Source organism: Arvicanthis niloticus, chromosome 3, assembly GCF_011762505.2.
Source record: "Arvicanthis niloticus isolate mArvNil1 chromosome 3, mArvNil1.pat.X, whole genome shotgun sequence".
Taxonomy (NCBI): domain Eukaryota; kingdom Metazoa; phylum Chordata; class Mammalia; order Rodentia; family Muridae; genus Arvicanthis; species Arvicanthis niloticus.
Genome location: NC_047660.1, coordinates 19,173,006 through 19,197,989, shown reverse-complemented (window position 1 = coordinate 19,197,989; position 24,984 = coordinate 19,173,006). Strand labels below are relative to the sequence as shown.

At 38.3% G+C, this 24,984-nt stretch overlaps 1 protein-coding gene across 3 annotated transcripts in view; it reads left to right on the top strand.

Moving 5' to 3' along the window:
- Window positions 1-23,570, top strand: part of Scel (sciellin) — a 101,901-nt gene extending 78,331 nt beyond the window's left edge. For all 3 annotated transcript variants that reach the window (XM_076930600.1, XM_034498923.2, XM_034498925.2), the window contains 7 exons: window positions 9,413-9,475; window positions 12,647-12,739; window positions 13,649-13,720; window positions 16,026-16,100; window positions 18,934-19,042; window positions 21,134-21,236; window positions 22,598-23,570. In XM_076930600.1, coding sequence (XP_076786715.1) covers window positions 9,413-9,475; window positions 12,647-12,739; window positions 13,649-13,720; window positions 16,026-16,100; window positions 18,934-19,042; window positions 21,134-21,236; window positions 22,598-22,614 — 532 coding nt within the window. In that variant the 3' untranslated portion in view covers window positions 22,615-23,570. The remainder of the gene's footprint in view (window positions 1-9,412; window positions 9,476-12,646; window positions 12,740-13,648; window positions 13,721-16,025; window positions 16,101-18,933; window positions 19,043-21,133; window positions 21,237-22,597) is intronic.
- The last annotated feature ends 1,414 nt before the right edge of the window (window positions 23,571-24,984 follow it).

Sequence of the window (24,984 nt, the reverse complement as noted above, 5' to 3'; positions counted from 1 at the left end):
TCAGAAATATATACAGGCGAGATCCCAGGAACACAGCAACCAGAAAAAAATACAGATACAGAATTTCCACTTATGCAGTGAGAAAAAGCATGGCTTTCAGTAGTAATGTAAATCAATACTAAAGAGAGATGTCGTTTTCTGTAGCTGATAAGCTGACATTAGATTAATCATTAATGTTCTAAATTTCTGCTTCCAAATAGGTATTGAAGAATACCTCATATTGCTAGTAATATTAAAGACTTCCTAGTAAAAAGGGGCATCATTCACATAAAGCAAAAAAATTATTTTTATTTGTAGTCAGAGTTCCATTTGTCAACATCTTTCCTGTTTGTTGACATATACCTTCCAAGATTTTAGTACTGCAATATGAGGATAGTTTTTTTCTATCTCCCTGCTGCATGTCTCATGTTTCTGCTCAAGACAAACATGGTGTATGTCACTCCATAGCTTCACTTCCTATAACCATTCAATCTAGCAGTCATCACTGTGGATGCTTCTCAGAATAACCTCTGAAAGTGGCCCTTCATCTCCCACAGTACTGTGCTAGTGATGGTACTTCCCAACCTTCTAACCACTTCCACTGCCAGTCATGACTTCTACAATCCCGTCCATCCACTGCGATGAACAGTGATCTTCCCAAAACAGCAATCTGGTTACGTCATTCTTCTAAGCATAATCTTCCAGTATCTTCCTTTTACCACTGAGTCATAGCCATGCTCCTTAACACCTTATCTCCAGAGAGCGGCATGATCCAGTTTCTACATGATTTCTCTCCCTAGTTTTGTTACTCTCCTCTCACAAGCGAAACCTTTTCCCAACTGTACTCTCTGGCCTGCACTCTTTACTCTTCATTCTCTCTCATTGCCATACCAGAGAAGGTACTATGTATCCTTGGGTACCAATCTCAGTATTTCTCACTCAAACTCTATCGACAGAGGTCCTTAGAGGTGTGGATGGAATTACCTTGTTTCTTTCTTTATATAGCATAGTAACATAATGACACTATGCCCGTTACATATTAAGTGTTTCACAAATTTAATGTGAACAAGATGCTAAATCTCAGAATAGCCAATGCTTTATTATAGTCCACCTGGATAAAATCTGTTATTGTATTGCACTGTGAACATTCTCAGCTCCCACCACTGAAACTAAATAGAAGAAATCTACTTTGTTATGATTGGTTCATTTACTTGGGCCAATAACTGTTTCCTGCTCACAACAACCTCAAGGAATCACAGTGACTCAGGAACACTAAAATTATTTAAGTGTTAGAGTTAAAATATTTAAATCATACACAAATCTATTTTTTGAAGAGAAAATCTTTAAGGATATAAAATATTCACTAAAAAGTATGTAAATGTCATCTCACTTTTTTATGTCAGTAAGTTAAGGAATTATGTGAGTTATTTCACTAGATGCATTATTCTTTTCAAGAAGATTCATTATGAGCTGAAAAACTGATGCCTAAGATCAATTTCTGACAAAAAAAAAAAGAAAAAAAACAGTTGAATTTTTGCGTGTGGAAACTATTTAATTTTATAAATGTGTTGGACAGTTTACAAAAGCAGATTAAGTTAGCACTGTAGAGAGAAACATATTGTACCCTATTAACAAAAACCTCCTACATGCACACTAGAGAGGAAGAGTTGTTAAAATTGAGCTAGTAACTTTCCTGCATCAGAATGTATCCTAGGAAAAGCTGACTGTAAGCATCTCCACATTTTCCCTTGGTTGGCCCTGTAAGGGAGGCCCATATTTATCCCACAATGGAGGATACACTGCATTATCACAACATGGAAATTCTTATGCTGAAAAATATGTGTGTGCCTTTATACCTTAGATAATACACGTTCTGTCATTTTAAAATTGCTTGAAAACTACACTTTAAAGACATTCTTTGGCCTACGATGTAGCTGAGCAGAAATCAGGTCTAGGATGTACAAGGGCCAGGCAACCAAAATGAAAATAAAAGACACGGAAAGACTTCAAGTCGAACATTTGCTCAACCTTGTAACATTTGGCTTGCACTTCTATAAAAGAATCTATCGCTCCCACTTTGACTCACAGTTTTTCATCCTCTGCCACAGTGTAAAAGACACCATGCAATGCATGTGATCTTAATTAAAGAGCATTTATTCTTGCATCCTTTAGCTTGGGCAGTCTAAACTTTTACTGAATCTGCTGGTTGAGCTAATGCTACCCATCAGTGTGTACACCCCAAGGAAATGCAAATCATGTGCTCCTCATCACTTATCTCCCTTTACATATTGGTATAGGTTATTCAAATAAATAAAACCCTGTTGCTTACCCAACCAAACTTGGGTATGTGCTGATATCTGATAAAATAAAATAAAAAATTATATGAAAACGCTATTAATATGATTTCTTTGACAGCATCTTCTTTGAAGGCATGCATAAGCTTAGCTTTTGAGTTACCTACTATAGTTATTGAATCTGCAAGAGTCTGGCTTCCTCTGCTTCCCCCAGTAGAGCAATTGTTTTTGCTTCTCTCCAAAACTACAGCCCAAAGAGGAAGAATGAAGTGTGTAGGCAGAGACATAGCCAGCACCTGTAGCAGTCACAACCAGAATATTCTTGAGGAATTAAAGATGTCTACCTCTAGGCTGAGAAACTCAGTACAGACCTTTTATTGTTACCCCCCAAAAAACCCCATATGCTATATTGTTTAAACACATAAATCATATCCTCTCATAGTTCTGTAGGTGAACAGTCGTCTTGGCAGGGTCGGCTCTCTCTTAAGTTAAGAAAAGAAAATCTCTTCCAGACTTTTCTCCTTGACTTTATCTTCACATATGTACACAACACACACTTGCTCAAGTCCATATTGGTCCCTCCTCTCATGCTGTAATTAAAAGCCACAGCGCCCTCCAATGTAACTTGGTTACTTCAATGTTATCCCAGTGGAGAACATGTAACTGCCTGGTACAGAATTCTGATTGCCCAACCTTTCCATATCCTGTGAGCTTGCTCCAGTTACCACTGCCAGTTTGAATTAATACTATGACATTCCATGTTTCAAGCTTTAAACCAGGGAAAAAAATCACTTGTTAGTGAAGGCTATTAAGATAATATGGTTGCCTCTGATAGCACAAAGATAGCTTTTGTACTAGGTAGTGGGAACCATCAGGATTTAGGCCAGTTCAGAGACGTCTGTGTGCATTATAAATGTGCAGAATGGACCTCACACAGCTTTATCTGATAAAGTGGTGGAATTCAGTTATGAATATTATGTCATCATTCAGATTAAAACATCAATTAATATTCCTGAAATACTGTATGTTTTATATAGTTTCATTAGAATGTTAACTCATGTTAAAAATATTTAAACAAATTTCTAGATTTTTAAAAGGACTCAAATAGTATTGTAAGTGTGAAGTTTAAGTGGCTATAAGTGTGCTAATTTACATAGTGTATCAATTATTAATGACTTGAATATTATATGGGAAGTATTAAATCCCTCTCCACATAAACATAAGGATACTTTATTATATTTTGCATCCTAATAACATTAGTTTTGTGAGTGAGAATCCATATATTAATTCTTTGAAGAGTAATAGTACTTGAATCCAGCATTTTGAAGCAGGAGAGGGGAGAATTTTAGGAACTGGAGTTATTCCAAAGACATGACATTTTTGGCCTGAAATGAAAATGAAGAAGTCCCTTGAGACTGTGGAATCAGTAACTCGCTCTTTCATCACCACATTCTATTAACTGTTTCTCATTTTTACGTTTTGTTCACGACCTAATCATGGTGCATGGCCTGTGTTTTCCCTCACCAAAACCTTGTGTTGGATATTGAGAGCCTCATTTACAAAATGAAGTCTAAGGAATTATGTTCTGAGGGAAGTAGGAGAGGAAGTGGGAGAGGAAGTGGGAGAGGAAGTGGGAGAGGAAGTGGGCTTCACTTGTTCTGATTCTGAAGCAAGGCTCCTTGGTAGGTGTCGTGACAAAGGATTTTCAAATTCATGGAAACCGCAAACAAGATCTTTTAATATCGTGTTAATATGCAAATGACTAATCCATCACAACATTCCAGAGGGCCCTGTAAACCATAGAAGGTGTAATATCATAAGACAAGCCAAGATTTAAGCATTTTATCGCCACACTTATGGTGGAACCTTGTGAAATTCTTACAATGTTGCTGGGCTGAGCGTTTATATTTCTGTAATGTAATAGCGTGAGTTAACTCTCTGGCTAAAACATCCAGGCACTGGTTTAATTGTAGGCAGAAAGTTCGATTTCAGCTCTTGGTTCTTCTGTAAGTTAGTTCACTGGCTTTAGGGGATTCCTTCCGTCTTTCCAAGCTTCGGATGCCGGTACTACAGGATCTCTTGAGCTGGAAGGAGATAGGTCACATGAAAGGCGTGGATAGTGCTTCAGGGCACACCGAGTGCTCATTCAGTGTGAGCTAAACGCTTTTTTTTTTTAAATTTTAATTTTATTTTTTTGGATATTTTATTTACACTTCAGATGCCATCTCCTTTCCCCATTTCCCCTCCCCTTAGAAAACCCCTATCCCATGCCCCCTTTTTCTTTTTGCATTTATACATTTTTTTTAAAATAATGTTAATCATAAGCGTTATAAGTTTGGAATTGTTCAATCAGAGGTGTAACCCACTGACCAACCTAGATATAACAACTATCTTTGACTGGTGGAGATACATGAATATCTGCCTCCCTGTCTCCCCCCTCTTTCTCTCTTTCATCACCTAGTTTCTCCTCTCCTTCTTCTTCTCCTCTTCTTACTCCTTTTCTTCCTCTCAGTACTTCTCCTACCTTAGCTCTTCCTACACATCACCCTTCCTGTTAAAATGAAACTTTTCTCTCAAAATACAATTAGAGCATAATTATGCCAATTTGTACCAGTGAGGTACAAGATAGTCCTAATACCCCGTCCATCCTTTTGTTGACTAACCAGCACCTCTGTCATCTATCCTAACTAAAACATTTAGTTCTGAACCTGGCTTTAGGATGAATGTCAGCTGACGACCATCCACTCAAATCTTTTCTCTTACGGTAAATAGCTATAAGTTTTCAACCCCGTCAGAAATCCAGAATGACTGAGTTAACTATAATTGTGGGAAGCACAAAGCATAGCTTCTAAAACTTAGCCAATTTATAGAGACCTCTGAACACCTGAAAATCCCCTATACTACCGAATGTTGGAGCATCAAATCTTCAGCCTTCTGGCCCAGAATCATCTGACAGACCTTGGTGATGCAGGATTATTAAGGACTGATTACTCTGTCTAGGCAGATATAATCAGTCGACTATTCTGCATGTGTGTCCTTTTCTGGACAGTAATTTAATGTGTGTCCTTTTCTGGACAGTCTGTAGATGGAGAGAGGAAATTCTTGCCTAGTGGCTGTTACCACACAACTGGAGTAACTCCAAGGATGCTCAATTTCTTCTTAGAGTCCACGACAGGAAGCTGTCAGGAGCAGACAGGTCTCTAATCAATATGAACATTAATATATAAATATTTGTAGCGTCAATTCTATGGACTTCTGATGTTTTGAAAACCAACTATCCATGTAAGGTAACCTGGACTGTTGTCTGTTCACTCCTCTCAGCTATTTCTAAATAAAATATGGAAAACACCCTAACAATAAACTCAAAAATATGAATTTGCTATAGTCCCTTAACTCATAGGTTAACCGTCCCAAATCAGTTAAAAAGGTTAAAAAAGGGCTGGGTCTAGGCATTGTATTCCTAAATGTGTTATACAGGCACAATGCCCATGAGCGTATCAATATTCATCTCATTTTTATATTAATAAGAGGCTCGTACCAATGAAAACCTTAAATTTGGGATCAAAGTAAATTTTGTACCATTTAAGAAATTATAACTTCATCTTGATAATAATTATACAGATTTCTACCAATAGGTTATGGCTATGCAATAAGTCCTAGCTAATCCCCCCTGTTCCAACAAAACTACTACTTGTCCCTAGAAAGACAGACCATTATTAACCACATTAGTCCCCAAGGTCAGGGAATAGGGACGCTGACTCTTCTTTAACTTCTTCAAGCTGATTAAGGGCATTGAGATTTCAGAAGAGGGGTGGGGGGAAGAGTAAGTTGATAAGCCTCTGATGCTGTGTCTTCACTGCATTTAGATGGAATTCCAGGACATTAGAGGTTTGGGCAGGTCTGCTCAGTATGCTTGATGAGTAGATACACCAAGGCTGTGTATTCTGCAATATACAATTCTCAGAACAAGTTTTAGTATCAAGAAAAAAAAATTTCCCACCCCCAGAGGGCTGACATTTTTTTTTTAAAGATGTTGGTTCTCACAACTTTTTTTTTTCCGCTTGTTAAAATTGGTTGTAGTATTTATGTTTCAGATTTTATCCCCTTACCCTACTTCCTCCCACCACCCAGAAACCTCCTGTCCCATCCCCCTCCTCATGCTTCTATGAGGCAGTGACCGCACCTACCTCCCCCACTATCCCCTCCCCGCCCTCACATTCCCCCCCCACCCCCACTCTATGTTCATTTTTTTTTTTATGGGACCAAGAAACTCCTCTCCCACCTATGTCCGACAAGGCCATCCTCCCCTACATATACCTCTGGAGTCTTGGGTCCCTCCCTATGTATTCCCAGGCTGGTGGTTTAGACCCTGGGGGGCTCTGGTTGTTTGGTATTATTGCTTTCCACCTGGGATCACTAACCCTTTCTGCTCCTTCAGTCCTCTCACTAAGTTCTCCATTGGGAAACCACTGATCATATTAGTGGTTAACTGTGAGCATCGTCCTCTGAGTGTGTTAGTCTTTGGCAGACCTCTAAGGAGACAGCTATATCATGTTCCTCACATTATGCACTTCCAGCCATCCACAACAGTGTTTCGCTTAGGTGGCTGTACATGGGATGAATACCCAGGTGGAATGGTCTCCTGATGGCCCCTCCTTCAGTTTCTGTTCCATGTTTTGTTTCCCTATTTGCTCCCTTGAGCATTTTTGTTTCTCGTTCTAAGTAGAACTGAGGCATCCCCTCTTGGTCTTCCTTCTTCATGAGCTTCATGTGGTCTGCAAGTTGAGTCTTCGATAATCCAAGCTTTTATGCTAACATCCATGGAGATATGTTTGTGTAACTATCTTCTTTTGGGGTTTTTGGAAGATTACTTTCTTGCTTTTTCTAGGTTGTAGTTTCCCTCCTTGTGTTGGAGTTTTCCACCAATTATTCTTTGAAGTGCTGGATTTGTGTTGAGATACTGTGTAAATTTGGATTTGTCATGGAATATTTTGGGTTCTCCATCAATAATGATTGAGAGTTTTGCTGGGTATAGTATTCTGGGCTGGCATTTGTGTTCTCTTAGGGTCTGTATGATATCGGTCCAGGATCTTCTGGCTTTTATGGTCTCTAGTGAGAAGTCTGGTGTAATTCTTATAGGTCTGCCTTTATATGTTACTTTGCCTTTTTCCCTTACTGCTTTTAGTATTTTTTCTTTGTTTTGTACATTTGATGTTTTGACTATTATATGGCGGGAAGTATTTCTTTTCTGGTCTAAACTATTTGGAGTTCTGTAAGCTTCTTGTATATTTATGGACATCTCTTTCTTTAGGTTAGGGAAGTTTTCCTCTATAATTTTGTTGAGGATATTTACTGGTCCTTTTAGTTGGGAGTCTTCCCCCTCATCTATACCTATTATCCTTAGGTTTGGCCTTCTCATTGTGTCTTGGATTTCTTGTATATTTTGGGTTAGTAGCTTTTTGTATTTTGCATTTTCTTTGACAGTTGTGTCAATGTTTTCCATGGTATCTTCTGCACATGAGATTCTCTCTTCCATCTCTTGTATTCTGTTGGTGATACTTGTGTCTATGACTCCTGATCTTTTTTTTTAGGTTTTCTATCTCTAGGGTATTGTCCCTTTGTGATTTCTTTATTGTTTCTACTTCCATTTTTAGATCCTGCATGGTTCTGTTTAATTCCTTTTCCCGTTTGGTTGCATTTTCTTGCAATTCCTTAAGGGATTTTTGTGTTTCCTCTTTAAGGGTTTCTATCTGTCTACCAGTGCTCTCCTTAAGTTCTTTGAGAGTATTATTTATGTCTTTCTTAAAGCCCTCTATCATCATCATGAGAAGTGATTTTAATTCTGATTCCTGCTTTTCTGGTGTGATGGGGTGCTCAGGGCTTGCTCTGATGGGGGAGCTGGGTTCTGATGATACCATGTAACTTTGGTTTCTGTTGCTTACGTTCTTGCTCTTGCCTTTTGCCATCTGGTTAACTCTAGTGCTGCCTGTACTTGCTGTCTCTGACTGAAGCCTGTCTTTCCAGTTATCTAGCTTGTGTCTGATCTCCTAGGGGTCCAGATGTCTCTGTGATCTTTTCCAGCTGTACTGATTACAGTGGTACCTCTAGGATGCCTCAGGATATGGTGCCTCCAAGGTAGTAGTCCAGCTAGGTGTCTGCTGTTCTGGGTGCAGTGTCTCCTCTAGAATATCTCAGGATATGTTGTCTGAAGCTCTGAGTTCATTTGTTCCTCTGTGGCTCTGGATTGAGTGGACCTTCCAGTATGTCTCAGGTGGAATCCGGGGTCCACACAACAGCAGACCTGGCAGAGGTCTGATCCAGGCCTCAGATCTGAGAACTAGTTTCTAAGACACTGTCCAAGTTAGAGCGCCTGGGATCCCTGCTTCCTCTGGGTTCTTGCAGGTTGGGGACAGAGCTGCCACCCAAGATCTGCTCAGTGCTCTGGCCCAGACCGGAAGGAACCCTAAACGCTTTTTTAAAACAAAAATATTCACTTTACATTCGGATCACTTACCCTCTCCTGATCACCTCCCACCCCATAAGTCCATCCACCCATCCTCTCTCCCCTCTTGGTATCTTCCATAACAAGTCTCACAGGGCTAGGTGTATTCTCTCCCACTGAGGCCAGTCCAGCCAGTCCAGTTAGAGGAATGGATACCCACAGTCAGGCAACAGCTTTAGGGATAGTCTCTGGCTCCAGTTGCTGGGGTACTCACATGGAGACGGAATCACCAACTGAAGAGCATACAGGGGCTGGACTGAGGCTCTGGCACATGTGTAGCAGATGTGCAACTGAACACTTTTAAGACCGGATTTCCCAAGCTTTCTAAAGAGTGATTGCTCTCTCACTTATAAAATCCGCACTCATTTAAATGATATGAGACTCAAACCCAGGATTGCTAAGCAAGATGTTCCTACCCTCCCAGCCATATGTTCATATTTATCCACGAACTTATAAATTAAGTAGGTCAATCTGCAACTTCCAGTCTCCTAAACACTTATAAACTAAAAATGACTATGTCTAAGATGATGTACTGGTTTTTTGATTCATTGTAATATTTTCTTATTTTCTACAATTGTATTGTAAATAACTTATACACATATACTGTTTTTGTTTTTATTTATTCTATTTTCATTAGAGACCATGACCTAGAAAGTTTAACTGAAGTAAATTCTCATGTGTCTGAAGAGAAGAATATGAGGTAAGATTATTTGTAATTCGCTTTGTTTCCTAGGAATTTCTTATAAACCTGAGTGATTGCTTAGAAGATTTTCTGGGTGGAGGAGGGGGTGGAATTGCTTTGTGGCATAAATATACACACTATCCAAATAAGCAAAGTTACAACACCATATGCTTAATAACTAACACGGAAAAAATTAACAATGCTCTAATTTTGTTAGATTGTCTCATTCCTGTTGCTCAGTCCTGTTACTTGGTATAAAAGGTGTCATGAAAATTCAAAGCCCTTTACTTGGGTTGCGAGGGTTTATTTTAACTCACTGTTGCTTGGTAGGTTTTCAGTAGTGAAGGAAGTACCCGGGACTCACTTCCTTGGATAAAACCTGTTCAAAAGCACACACAAATTTCTCATTGCTACAAAGCATAATCTCATCTTGAAATTTCTTTGTACGACAGGATATAAGGGTTAGGCAATAAGAAGAATATTAGGTTATAAATGTTACCTCATTATTTCACACAATTTAAATTAGAAAGGAATTGATAACTTCTTCATGTGTAACAATGTTTCTACCCAGTGTGAAGACTCAAAAGATACTTATTTCCTTTTTTTTAACCTTCCCATGGTGCCTCTGTCTTTTTTAAAGCTTCTGTGATTGTGTAAGAAATCATGTTGTTGGTATTTTTGCAGAGAATGGACTGGCTAGGGAAAGACAAGCTGGCTCTCTTTCCCCAAACTAAAGAATGCCCTTGAGTCTTACAGAGCTTACGTTGCTCCAATTCTCTGGATCATTTGCGTCTTTTTGTTGTGACCCCATCAGAGTCTCTGATTGAATGTAGAAGAAAATGTTTCGTAAGATCTGCAGCTCCCAGAAACATGTTCGTGTTTGGGAACTGTGTAGGACTAACACCTGACCAGCCTCAGTCAAACATTAGTTAGACGTGGTCGATGTTATACAAACAATCTGAGTGACTAAATGCAGTTAAGGAACTTTCCATTGATTTAAGAGCTGTTCTGTTTTTGGTCCATGAAAGGAGGTTTAGCAGAAAGGATTGGTTGGGGATTGGAGCTCTGATGTAGGAATTTTAGGGAACGTGATTCATTTGAGAACAGTGCTGTTTGTAGGTTATTGACCACTTCTGTTTGTTGAGAACCGCATTACCCAACATTTGGGGGCCAAAATGTCAGAGACCGCACTATCAATGTTGGAACCCGCACTGCCAAAAGCCTTGGAGGCTAAATTGTTAGAGCCCGCACTGCCCCAAGCTGCTCTGGTCCACGGGTCGGGGTTCAGCAAGAGAGAGAGAGTGAGGACGGACACGAAGAACAAAGACCAAACATGTGTGATTCAATCCCGTGTATTCTTCAGTCTCTCTTGTTTTCTCCAAGTCCCTAGTTCCTAGTCCCAAGTTCTAATTCTCTGTCTCAAATCTCAAGTTCTCTAGTCCAAGTGTCTAGTTCCTAGTCCTTTCTCCAAGTACCCTTGCAAGTTACAAGTTACCTGCTCCAAGTCTCAAGTACCAAGAAACCTTCTTCCAAGTGCTAGTGTCTAATCCTAGTTGCCTGTCTCTAGTCTCAAGTGCCTAATACCTAATAATTTCTTCTGTCTGCCTCTGACTTTTATATGTCTCACTTCTAAGCCATGCCTTTAAGTCATGCCTTTAAGTCACGCCCTTAGGTCTTATCTCTAAATCACACCTTTAAGTCTCACACACCCAAGGAAAAATCACACACCAAGTCTCACACACCAAGGGAAAATCCTGGGTTTCTAAAACAAGATGTTATCAGAATGTGCTCAGCTATTGTAGGCTATTGTAAACAAGTCTCTTGTCGGTGTATATGGCTCAAGATGGCTGCAAGGATGATAGCCTCCTTCTGTCGGCTCCCCAAACCTGTTTGCACATTTTACAAACTGGTGATGTTTTAAGTTTTCACCGCTAAAGACAACGCAAATGCATTCAAATGTCACTCATAGCCTTTCTCTTTGAAGCTATGCATTTTTTAAGTTGAACTCTACAGTGCATATCATCTCATTTGAATAGAATTAATATTTACTTACTGGTGCCAGAGTTTGAAACCAGAATCTTGTGAATTCTAAGAAAGCACTAAACTTGAATATTCCTCAACAATTCTGATCTAAGTTTATTATTCTTGGGATGACATAGCCTAATAATCACTTGAGAAGAAGGTACCTTCTAATATTTTTACTTAGTTTTTATTAGTTTTAGTGTGTGAGAAAGAGAGAGAAAGAGAGAGAAAGAGAGAGAAAGAGAGAGAGAGAGAGAGAGAGAGAGAGAGAGAGAGAAGGAGAGAGAGAAGGAGAGAGAGAGATGCTATTAATACATTGTTCCCTTTAAAAATTATATGGGACAAAGTGAGAGAGATAGTTCAGTAGTTCATAGCATGTACTATTCTTGCAGAGGACCAGCGTTCAAGTCCCAGCACCCACACTGGATAGCTTACCACTGCCTATTATTCCAGCTCCTGAGGGTTTGTTGTCTCTGGCTTCTGTGGGTACAAGCACCTAAATGCACAAAGCCACCCACAGACAGTGTGTTTGAAGGCTTAATGAACATCGGAACTCTACTGTAGGTTTCCATGTCTTTGCTCTTGAAACTTACCAACACAGAAGAGGAAAAATTGCTACAATTTTCACTATTTTTTTTTATTGAGAATTTCCTCCACTCTGTGGGAGAACATGAACGTGTTTATGCTCTGTTAAACATGATGACATTTTTAGATCAGCAGAAATCTAGGTCAGTCTTCTGCAGTCTTCAAAGTAGTACCTTTCATTAAAGCAAAATGGGAACTGAAATGGCTCAAAGCAACCCCTGGATCATTCATTAAGGTGATGAATTCTTAGATATGTGGTACAAGGGAAGTTTTCTAAACGGTACTGCTGTTGTGAAAACGACCGAGGAACCAATTTTCAATGGACTTTCTCCTTGATGAAAATACATTTTTGTCATGGCATTCGATAGTATGGCCTGTGTCTCTGGATTATTCTTGAAAGTAAGACAGTGATTTCTGTGGAGCCAGAAGAGCCCATAAAGCAGACTGTGTATTCTGTATGTGTCTGTGCAGAAACCAGATAGATGTAAAGAAATACTGTCTGCCAAACAACGTTTTAAAAGAGCAAAAACACTTGTAAGTGACATTAAGTTTTGAATACCAAACACATGTTTGCTCTTGCAGGACAGATGTCCAAGCCAATGGAATCACTAACAGTCTGCACAAGGAGTCCACGAGAACCTCTGTCTATTCTTATGAAACCAAAAACAGTCTCAGGTACTATAGACAATTACAAAACCAATGACCTCACTCCCTGTGTTTATTTATAAGCAAGCTAACCATGTCTTTGAAGCCTGGAACTCTATATGTAACACTCACCAGAGTGTTGAGTCAGCAATTCATTAATTGCTGGGACATATGTAGAAGAATGTAAAATGTAGTTGTTGCTTTAAAGTCTATAATTATACAGAACATGATTGTGACACTGATGGTGACAACTTCTTTTAGACATTTATTTATTTTATTTTGTGTGTATATGTATATACTTGAGTCTATGTAGGTGAATCACATATGTACTGGTGTCCACAAACTCCACAAATTATCAGATCCCCTGGAACTGGAATAACAGGTGATTGTTATGTGGGTGCTGGGAACTGAATCTGGGTCCCCTGCAAGAATAAGTATTTTACCTATTGAACTATTTCTCTGACTTGATGGTATTCACATTCTTGAACTAGTGTAGCATTAAATCTGAGGTTTAAATAGTCAAAGTCCACTTTTAACTTAAGGTTTATGAGAGAAATATAAGGCTTAGAAATGAAAGAAGTGTTAGGGAAACAGACACTGAAGTACAGTACGTGCGTAGATATAATGATCTTCATGCTCTAAGGTGAATTTCCTGAATCAGTAGTCTTCACAATAATAATCTCAAGGTAGGACAGGACAGTGGATGCTTATAATTAAATGGAAGAAGTGGCAAATTCTGCAGGAGTTGATTAATGACACTTGAACATTTTCATTTGACAGTTGGTTTAGAAGGTATATATATATATATATATATATGTTTTTGAAAACTATATATATTTTTGCATATATTGCAATATATCTATTGAATTGGAAAATAGTTTTGTTTTTATCATCCTCAAAAGTAACATTTCAACATGAAACCAAATGGTTTTATTTCAGCTCCAATTCTGGAACCAGGAAGGCTGGGCCCAAGGACACTGTTGTTTATACAAGGACATATGTGGAGAACAGGTAACAGGAAAGTGCTTAAGAAAGTTCACTTCCTTTTATAGCTGTGAAGTGGTCTGCGCCACACAAGAGATGCTACCATTTCAGGGTGTGCTCTTTCATGGAGAAGATAGCTTAAGGCTAGTGTAAGTTCTACAATATAATATTTTATGTTGTTCCCAACAATTGGGTGATAAGTGACTCATGGTTATTGTATGGACTCAAAGGTATTTCAGATAACTAGTGAGTAAGTAGTAGGATTACTAGTCAAGTGTTCACACATAAAGTGTATGACTATTTGATATAACAATTTTTTAATTTGAGTCACCTTAATTCAGAGAGGCTTTATCTACTATTTACTTCCAATCTGAAACAGAAAGTATGTCTTCAGGTTGACATACCATGGCCTAGATTACAGAGTATCGATGTCCCATGGAACTGTCTGCTTAGAATGATGGATATTGACAAAAGTGTCCACAAAGGCCAAGGACTCACAACACATTCCATTGTCAAGGAGTCTAAAAATGAGAACTGGCCTAATTATAAAAGTGGCAAAGCACACAAGCTAGACATACGTGACATACACATACATGACATGTGTGAGTCCACATTAAGGAAGCCCAGGACGACAGTTCAGGGAAATCTGTGTGCATGCCAGTTCCCACGGGCAACTCAGTGCCTCCTTGGCTCAAATCATGTCTGACTTGCACATGCAGTTCCTAACATAACTGTTCTCCTAATTTCAATAGTGCTCTATTGTGGCTCCATGATAATAATCTCTACCATATTTTAATTAAGCTAAAAGATAAAAAGTTTAAGAGAAAAATTAAAGCAATAAGGAGTTATTGAATCTAAAAGAAACTGACACAGATAAATAGCATGAGAATGATAGATAGTAAAGTCAAGAAATGTTGGCAAGCAGGATAAGAGGAACAGGTGTTTATTCTATACTTACATAGTAATCTGTTTCTCCATGTGGGTAACCCTGTAGGACATCCATACATTTTCCTTTCTGAAGAAGTGTCTCATTTAAACAAAAGCCACCGACCATGATATCAACTTTAAGAAACAGTAAATTTCTAGAATTAAGCGTAGTCTACTAAACACTATTTTCAGATTTTTTTCCTTATTAAATAGTTGATTTAAAATCATTGACTAAACCATATTTGAATAATTTAACCATGGTGACTACAGTTTTCTTTTGTAAACTACTGCATATATGTTAGTAGAACATTTGTGTATGTGTATACAGGAAGCAATTCCCACATGTGGTTTCTGGGTTGGCTTTAACAGTATCACTTCTGAACTATAACAAGTGAAACTTACTTGGCCCCACCCTAGACCTAAAGAATGAGAAACTCTGCCATTGGAGTCCTGGCTATCTGTGTTTTAACACATTTAACACGTTTTTTGATGCAAATGTATGTTTGAGAACTTTAACTATAAAAGATAATATTGCATCATGTTAGACCAATAATCTGTAGGGTAGAATATTCTGAAAGAATACATTTGCAATTGTTAGTTAATCTAACATGACGGCATTGGCCCTCAAATATCTCCAGCTTTCTTAAAATCTACACTGACAGCACAGTTATAGTGTGAAGTCTCTGGAGTTAGGTTCAGGATTGAGTTATTGTTTCTCATTTACTAATTCCATAGCCTTGGCTAAGATACTTAAGTGTGTGTGTACATGTGTGTGTGTGCAGGTGTGATGGTATTCTGATTTATTTTAGACTATTTTACTTACTTAAATTCCTTAATTGTTTAATTTCTGTAGTGCTGAGAATTGAATTTAGGGCTTTACACATACCAAAGAAATTCTTTACCACTGAACTGTCTCTCCAGTCTTCCTATTTAATTTTTGTTTTGAGACAGGATCTTGCTAGTTCATGCAGGTTGGCTTTGAACACACTCTGTAGCCTAGGCAGACCTTGAACTTAGGATTTTCCTAACTCATCCTCCGAAGCAGGTGGGGTTGCAGGCATGTACCTCTAGACTAGCAGGATTTATTTTAGCAAATCAGCGAGGAACAAGTACAGATCATGTGAGAATGATGATGTCTTTATTGCTTTTACTCAGACTCTGTCTCAGCCTGTTCTGTTCCTCTTGGTGACATGTTGACTTGATGGGGCTCTTGTGTCATTACTTCTACAGATTAAAAAATTAAAGGTATAAGAATACCATCTGTGTTTGCAATATTACAAACAATAAATAATAGTGTGTTAGAGAATGTGTGTTTTCTTACTTGTGTGGAAGCAATTGTGTCAATACTAGAAAAAAAAAGTTCTGACTCTGATTCTCACATTTCCCTTTTTATGTCCATTTTTAGTAAATCACCAAAGAATGGGTATCAGGAAAATATCTCAGGAAAATATATACAAACTGTTTATTCAACTTCAGATAGGTGAGTATGCCTATAGTTCCAATTTAGACATAAAGTGGATATATACACATATATGCACACAAACATATGCATACACTTTAATGTGTTCAAACATATATGTATATTTATCTTTTTCCTTTTATGGAGATGGTTTTGATTGGTAGACAGGTAGGAAACTGCTAGGAGTAGACACACACACACACACACACACACACACACACACACACACACAAACCATCGTACAGTTCTGCGTTCAGAAACCTCCCTTCTAGCTGCTGTCTGGTTTTTATGTATGTTATTATAGAAGACCTTTCCATGCCTTCAAACTGCTTCCTTGGTCATCTCTTTTTCTGCTGGTGATTCCCTGGAGTCCCTAGCCTGCAACATTATAAACACCTATGCTTTGTTGCTTCACTAGACTGCCCTGACCCCTTTCCTCTTGTGGTTTTCCAAAGGTAGGTGCAGAGATTTACTGGCCCAACACATTCTGTACTTAACTCAGTTCCTACAAGGATTAGGATGAGTGTACATTTAATGTGGAGAATTGGCCTCATCCCAGGCGTTTTTTTCTAGTGACTCTCCTCCTGGTTTCAGATTCATGGGGCCCTGAGGTAATCCTCAGGAGGGAGGGCTAGCGGATCTCCAGAGAAGTAAACAAAAATCATTAGCATTTCAACCCAACTTCTAGAAGCAGGTTGTTACACAAGAACATGTTCTTCCACTGTTAGGGTTTCACCAGCAGGGGCTGCAAACATCACTGTCTGGAGTCAGGACACACCTCAGTTCTAGCTGTAGCCTCAGCTCCTAATGCAGTGCTTAGCACCTAACAGGCACACAGCAAGTGATACTTGAAAATATGAACTCACATCCCACTCGCTAAGAGAAATACAGTTAGAGCCATCATTTCTGCAAAGAGCATCTCATGGGAAGAGGATATTTCTTCCTTCTTTGTATTTCTGGCCCCTTAACAGTGCTTGCAGAATAAAATAATGATATAGAAATCCTATTCACTGTGATTCTGGTCTTAATTGAGAGGTTTTGTTATATACATATACACATATGCATACACACACATACACACAAATGTATGGACAATGTATAAGGAAATATTTGCCAGGCATGTACGATAGGTAAGTAGCTGTAGAATAAATTAAAAGTTGCAAATATTTATAAATATATATAAACAACCACTATGTAATTTGTACACACACACACACACACACACACACACAAACATATGGACAATATATAAGGAAAATTTTTCCAAGCATATATATAAATCTTTATATACCTATATGTGTGTATGTAGTGATTAGGATGATGTAATTAGAATAACTGAAAGCATCAAAGCAGACAAGCTTAATCTACTCTTAACACCTTTCCACTCTGCTCTCTTTTCCCCCAACTCCCTTTTCTCTGCTTGCACTCTAACTGGGTGGCAGAAGAGCAGAGCTGGGCAAGCCAAGCCCACTTCTGCTCTGGGATAGCACCTCTGCCTGGGCAGGCCTAGCCCACTTCTGCTCTGGGATAGTGCCTCTGCCTCACACCGTTCAGATCTACTCACTGGTTGTGTGTGAGTGGCAGCTCACTTGCTGTTTTGTGTCCTTGCTTTCTTTTCTATAAAGTGACATGCAAATGAAAATCCTGGCTTCTCAGGATGAGCCGAGTTTTTATAGTAAAGCATGTGGACACATCATATACTATATGAGTATTGGTCTATATGTGTATTGTTTACATGTAGAGTCATCCAAACAGTTCTCTCAGTAGCATAGGAGAACACAGGGGTGCAGATCATAACAAAATTAATGTATGCATGTACTATATAAGTATTACCTATTTTCATTTCATTACCTTCTCATGTATGCTACTCTGGAAACTCTGGCCCTGTGTGCTAATACTGCCTCAAAACCAGTCCAATATACTGGGAGCTGTTTAAGACAATTCTAAGATACTTAAAAAAGAAAGGGGTCTTTACTTAAGGTTCTGTCATGATTTAAGATATTTATTTATTTATTTATTTATTTATTTAATGTATGAGAGTACACTGTCGCTGTCTTCAGACACACCAGAAGAGGGCATCAGATCCCATTACAGATGGTTGCGAGCCACCATGTGGTTGCTGAGAATTGAACTCAGGACCTCTGGAAGAGCAGTCGGTGCTCTTAATCACTGAGCCATCTTTCCAGCTCCATGATTTAAGATTTTTGACTTTCTTGATCATATCTATAGTTCGTCTGTTGTTGAAGATTAAATTTCTAAAATAAGTTATAAAAACCACTTTTTCCCTCATCAAATTTGTGGCTGGGTCATTGCTCCCTTCAGAGAGTAAATTAACTTTGTGATGATCTGCATCCTCATATCCTACTTCCTGCCATGGTCTCACGGGCACTGTTAGTAGGACTCTGTTCAGATTCATCATTCGTGAGTTTATAAACACACCTCCAAGTGGATTTCTATTTGGAGACTATTGAATGTTTTCAGAAATGAAAATGTGCATTAATCTGCTGCCCAATTTCCCTATGCAGTGTATACAGTACTATATGCAAGTTCATTAAAATGCTCCGCTAGCGTCAAGGAATGCTTCTGATCCAGTTCAACTGGGAAACGGAGCATCTTTTTCTGCCCAGATATGCTCTTGATTGCCGGTAAATTAATCACGTGAGGCTTTTCCTGTGTGTTGTTCCTTGATGTTGTTACAGAATTGCTCCCATTATGAGGATCAGTAAAAAACACGTTAGGATGATTCCTAAGCCTCTATCACGATCAACGCATTGTCACGTGACTTTAGAGGAAACACGCCTGTCCCCACATAATGGCAAATTTGAAATGGTTTTTAATTTTATTGTCACTACAGGTCTATCATTGAAAGAGATATGTGCACTTACTGCCGCAAGCCCTTGGGGGTGGAAACCAAAATGATTTTGGATGAGTTACACATCTGCTGCCATTCCACCTGCTTTAAGGTAGGCACGAGCTCATTCCATGTTACCCAGTATGAGGAAGGTCTCTCTCTCTCTCTCTCTCTCTCTCTCTCTCTCTCTCTCTCTCTCTCTCTCTCTCTCTCTCACACACACACACACACACACACACATGCATCTATTCAAATGCTTAGGATGAAGCCAAAGCTTTGAACGTCTGTAATCTACATTAATGACACACTACCTGAGTGTCCCTAGGTGTTCTGCAGCTTCACCCTCAAAGGTCTGTAATTACTCTCTTGGCTTTAGGCTTAGAATTTGTTCCTCACACATCTCCTAGGAGACCTGTGTCTGTGGAGGAGATGAACATTTATCATTCTTACATTTCTGTAACATTCTAATAAACAGTGTATTGCATCATGCATGTAATGAACTCCTGCATGAACAGTAGTAGACTGTTGAGCATAAAGCCAGCAGATCTCTTGTCCCGAGGTCAGGACTTCACAGTGACTGAAGCAGTCTGCTGTTAAAGTCACGGTCAAGGTGGCTGAACAAGCGGTAGGAATGTTCAGCAGCGAACACTTCCGAGTTTCACTTTGCTCAGCTCCTTCCTCTCTCCTCGGGTTGTGTGTTGTGTCTGTCCACACATGTGCGATTGTGTGAGCTCTGCACCGGGTGTCTGAAAAATCTCAACTCTGCCTCTGCCCTTCAGTATGTTGACAGGTGGATTCAGACAATCAAATGACAGCATTGGTTTCCTTAGCTAGAAAATAGATCGTTGACTAGCTTGTGGTTCTCAGTACTGGTTGCAAGTTATAATCATAAAGACTGATTAAGGGGAAAAAAAGCCTTAGAATAGTCGGACAGAAAATTAAAGACTCCAGAGATTATTTTCAGACATTGGTCATTGTAGAAGCTCCTTAGATTATCCAGCATGCATCCGATTTGAAAAGCACTCGCCTAAGTTCTTTCTCATGGTGGCATTCTATGGTTGATGCAAAATATTTATTTTACCCAAATAGATGTACTACTGTGTCTATTGGTTTTTTTGCCCATCAATTACTTGGCAATGAAAACCATGGCACATTATTTTAATATAAAATCACATATCCAGGCTGACAGGATGGCTCAGTATGTGTGTCACCTGCAGCCAATCTGACAACTTAAGAGTGACCCTTAGAAGCCACATTCTGGAAGAAAAAAATGAATTCCCACAAGTTGTTTGCTGACTGTCTCTCGAGTCTCATGGCACATGTGCATCCAATAATAAATGAATGAATGAATGAATAAATAAATAGTCAAATGAAACCACAGCACAATTTAGGATTATAAAAGTATAACCTCAAAATGAAGCAATTGTTTGATTATAAGATGAATTTCTAGTTGTATTTCTAGTTGCCAAATATAGCCCACTAAATAAAAGTATATACTTTAAAATTTTTAAGTTAGCATGTATAAAATTTTCTAAAATAGAAATTCTGGTTATTACTTTTGGTAAATAGGAATAACTAATTTATTGTATTTTATGTGATTCATTTGAAGCATTAGAGACTATGACAGACAAAAATATTCCTCATGCTCAGAGAAAAAGACAAATTGTTCTACAGCCAGCATAACAGAGAACACTTACACTAGTTTAAATGTTTAATATAAGAATCAAAGGCAATTTGCTTTAGTGATTCATCTTGAACACCAACCAGTATTTTTAAACCTGGCCAATCAGCAGCCATGTCTAAGAAAAAAGGATGCTAGCCTTTTCCTGCTTCTGTAACTGGTACAACTCATAACACCCCTCCCCCACCCCTGGGTGATCAGCAATTTGTTTGTTTCAGCAGGTTGTGCCTGAGTCACATAGCTCTCCCTTGTGGAAGCAAAGGATAAATACAAATCTGTGTTTTTGTTTAAGACATTGGATGGTTATCTTGTCTTTGGCATAGACAATTTGTGAAACATTCTGTCTGCTGTATCGCATAGAAAACTTCACCGGTGAAGAGTCCCTGGACTAGACCTGCCCGTAGCAGGAAGCTATGGAAAGTTCTAAGGAAGGTGGTCTCCGAACTGAGAGGTTTTCTGTCCCTACTCCCTTGAGGATACATTCTCAGTCTGTAATACAAACTTTTGTGTTGTTTTCTTTAGTGTGAAATATGCAAACAGCCTTTGGAAAATTTACAGGCAGGTGACAGTATCTGGATTTATAGACAGACGATACACTGTGAGCCCTGCTACTCTAAAGTGATGGGTAAGTGTGATCTGAGCAGCAGTCATCCTCACTAACACTGGCAACCATTTACTATTGCTAAATATGGAGAATTTCAATAGAACTCAATACTTTATTAATTATAGCCAATGAAAAAGTAAGCAGCAGACTCTGACATAGACAGCAGTTTAACATAGCTAGACTGTGGCAGTAGTTTGTTTAATGATATAAATTCATCAATATTGATACTATTTTTTGTATCGGTCAGAAAGCAGTGTGAATAAAAGGACCATTTATTTTATAAAATTTTCCAGTTTGTGAAACAGAAATATTTTTCTGATTGATTATTTAAGTTGAATCATTTCTGTGGATGCCCTTTTGTATTTCCACTTGAAAATACATTTAAATATAGTCATAATTACAATCAATGACTTTTAATGGTAATTTTTTATCAGAAATAGTTAATTTTTATGTTAAATATAGCATTTTTTAAAAACATTACAAGACCAAATGTTACTATAACTTAGACTCGTAATTAGCATCAGTAAGGAGAAGGCAAGATGTTACGGGTATGCATTTTTAACTAAGCATGAGAAATTTAAGTGCTGATTTGAAACACATGCAGAATATGTCTGGAAAATAAAAATCCTATAAAATGTAATTGATTGTTACAAGAGAGTACATTCAATTTATTTTTAGATTCAACAGTAAGTAGAACAAGAGAAACAAATTGCTATTGAAGGGGCAGTCCAGAGTCTCAATGTTTAGAGGGCCTTTGTTCCTGATAACTTTGTGTGGTGAATGAAATTGTTTGGGATTCACCCCTAGGATCAAAAGCACAGAAGTTAATGACAAACATGAGCTTAGTGAGCCACTGGGAGGCTACATCTGGAAAAATATCTAGAAACCCACATCATGTCAGGCTTCAGAATCAATTACAAGAATAAGCTTAATTATATGTGTACTTTGCCCCCCTCTCTGCCTTCCCCAGATTGTTTCTCATACCCACTTTTCTTGCTGATTTTGTTGTTCTAACCAATCCGATAGCCTACCCGATTCATGGGGTACTTTTAAACTTTCACCCCTGAGAGTCCCTGACACGATGGATGGGCATGCTTCTCAAAGACTTACAAGTCTGAGTGTCTTCCCCTCTGTCTTTGTACACTTCACAGTAATACTTTCCAAAAATCATATTCACAAGCGGTGACTCTAACTTGTTTCTTAACTATGCACACGCAGTATGTGACACTTCGTGCCTGACCGAAGCCAGAGTGAAGAATTCCGGACTAGAAGGAATAATGGGATGTTTAATCCTGGGAGAATGATTGTGGCTTTTCAAATTTTAATTGTAGGTTTGTTTCCCTATTGATGGATGTGACTAACTTTGTTTTTTGAATCTTCAGCAAAGTGGATGCAATAATGCTGACACATAGACATGAAGATGAACATCCTTCCTGAGGAATTTAAAGCCGTCTTCTAAGAATGTGTAATCTAGAAAAGATCTGCATTGAACATCGTCTCTTGTATCAAAATAACAGTTTTGTTGTTGCACAAATGATCTAAGTGCTTTGAAGAAGGTCACATATGTGAAAAGAACCATCTGGTAGCTGGCAAAGTTTAGTGATAAAAAAAAAAAACATCTACATAGTTCTAGTTACCTAAGTCAACGGCAGTGAGCATTCTCAACCCTGAGCAGGTCAGCCCTGCTCAGTGTTTAGCTGCCCATCCTGCTTTCCACTGTAACTGACTTTCTTATCTTCTCACCTATATCCTCCTAATAATATGTATTAGAGCATTATTGACACCCTGACAAATAGGATGATAGAAGCAAGATACACTTCTTTTTCTACAAAAGAAAATGCACATAGAAATTTTCTTATAAAATTTTGCTTCAAGATGTCAATGTTCCAAGTTGTTTGGACCTTAGGAAATCACTTAAAGTTTCCAGACTTTTGGTGACATTATCTGTGACACCATAGATATTAGACAAAATGATTTCTAAGTCCTTCTTTGCTTTTCCTATCCTCTGAATCTAAAGGAAATTTGAGTTTCCTGTTTAGAAACATGTTGATCTACTTGTTAGCTATGTTGGGGAAATATAAATCATTTCACCTAAGTGTCATCCTTCAGTTTATCGCAGGCATAGCTTTTGAGGACCATTCTTAAAACTGAAATTAATAGCTCTATGGGTGACAGGTAAAATCAGATAATGTGTAATTTGTTAAATTTTATTTGCATGTATTTCAAACTCTGGGTGATCAAATAATCGGAGAAGTAACAGCTATGTATTACAAACGTGTTATATATGTTCATGTTATAAACGGTTCATGTTTACAGAAGGCTCACAACAATAAAATAAACTGTCAGTTTCCGGAATGTTTGCATGTCATTCATTAACGTGGATTTTTGTCGATTATACTGAGCACAAGTTATATTCTGTGCTGTGAGAGTTAATTTATTTTTCAACTGCTTAAAATATAACTTTCATTTTGAAAGAATTCTTTTGTTAAGGAGTTGGAAGATAAGTAATTTTACAAGAAATCATTATTATTGCTAACGTTAAAAAATTGAACATGTAAAGTGTGTTATAGGCACATAGCAACTATTTCTTGAAGGAAGAGTTACGGGCTGTGCTGGGATGTAGAATTCCTGGGCACTTGTAAGCAGTTGTGAGCAGACAAACTAGGGAAATTAAATATGACTGCATGATTTGCAAAGTGATAAATTTAAATAATTATTCTCCTGTGTAATAATTTTATGCATCTGTTCCTCTTAGACACTGGTTCACAAAGTGTTAAACGCAAAGTGCTTATCAAAATTCAGCAGTGTATAATTGTCCTGCGGGGAGGGAGCCAGAAAAAAAACAATTAATAATAATTTGATATTCATTAATTCACACTCGATGAGAAGCAGTAGCAATTGAGCCATATGTTTTATTGTTCTTTTATTATATGCTATCAGAGTGGATCAAAAGAAATAATTTTCTTAGAGTTGAAATTGACTGCAGAAAGCAAGGCTTAAATCGCTTTCGTCTGTCTTATAAAATACATTAACATTTCAATGCCTTGGTAGTAATTAAAAATCATCTGAATATCATTTAAAAATATAAAAATCTGAAGAGAGCACATTTCTCACGTTTCTGCAGCAGTTTTATGGACATTTTCTTGCACAATAATGTGTTACAGCAAGCCAAATCTGTTGGAGAAACAAAGTGTACACATTATCAGAGAGACAAAGGTTTCTGATTCACCAAGACTACTCCATTATGTCTGAGGATTTTCTCACTGTCTAAATGACAGATGCTTTTTTTTTCTTTAACAATTTGGAAATTTTTGCTATTTTTATCAACAGTTTTAATCACTATATGATGGGCATACAGCTCCAGTACAAGATTGCCAAATCACCAATACCAGGTCCTGAATTCTGATGTAAAATTTTAAACACTCCCCATAAGAGATATAATAGTCCTATCAAGGCAGCTTTCTTTGCGCGTGCATGTGTGATATGTGTGCAGCTACACATATGTGTGCACATGTGTGGAGTCAGAGATGGTTGACTTTGGATGTCTTGCTCAAGGGACTTTTCACCTCTTTGAGTGATGATCTTTCATTGAACCGGGAGCTCACTGGTTCTTCATAGCTATCCAGCCATCTTCAGAAGTGGTCCCCTCTCTGCTTCTCCAGAGCAGGCCTGATAGTGCAAACCACCATGCCTCAACTTCATATGAAGTGCTGGGCATCAGGCTTGGAGTCTCATTCCTGTGTGGTGAACACTACCACCATCCACCCAT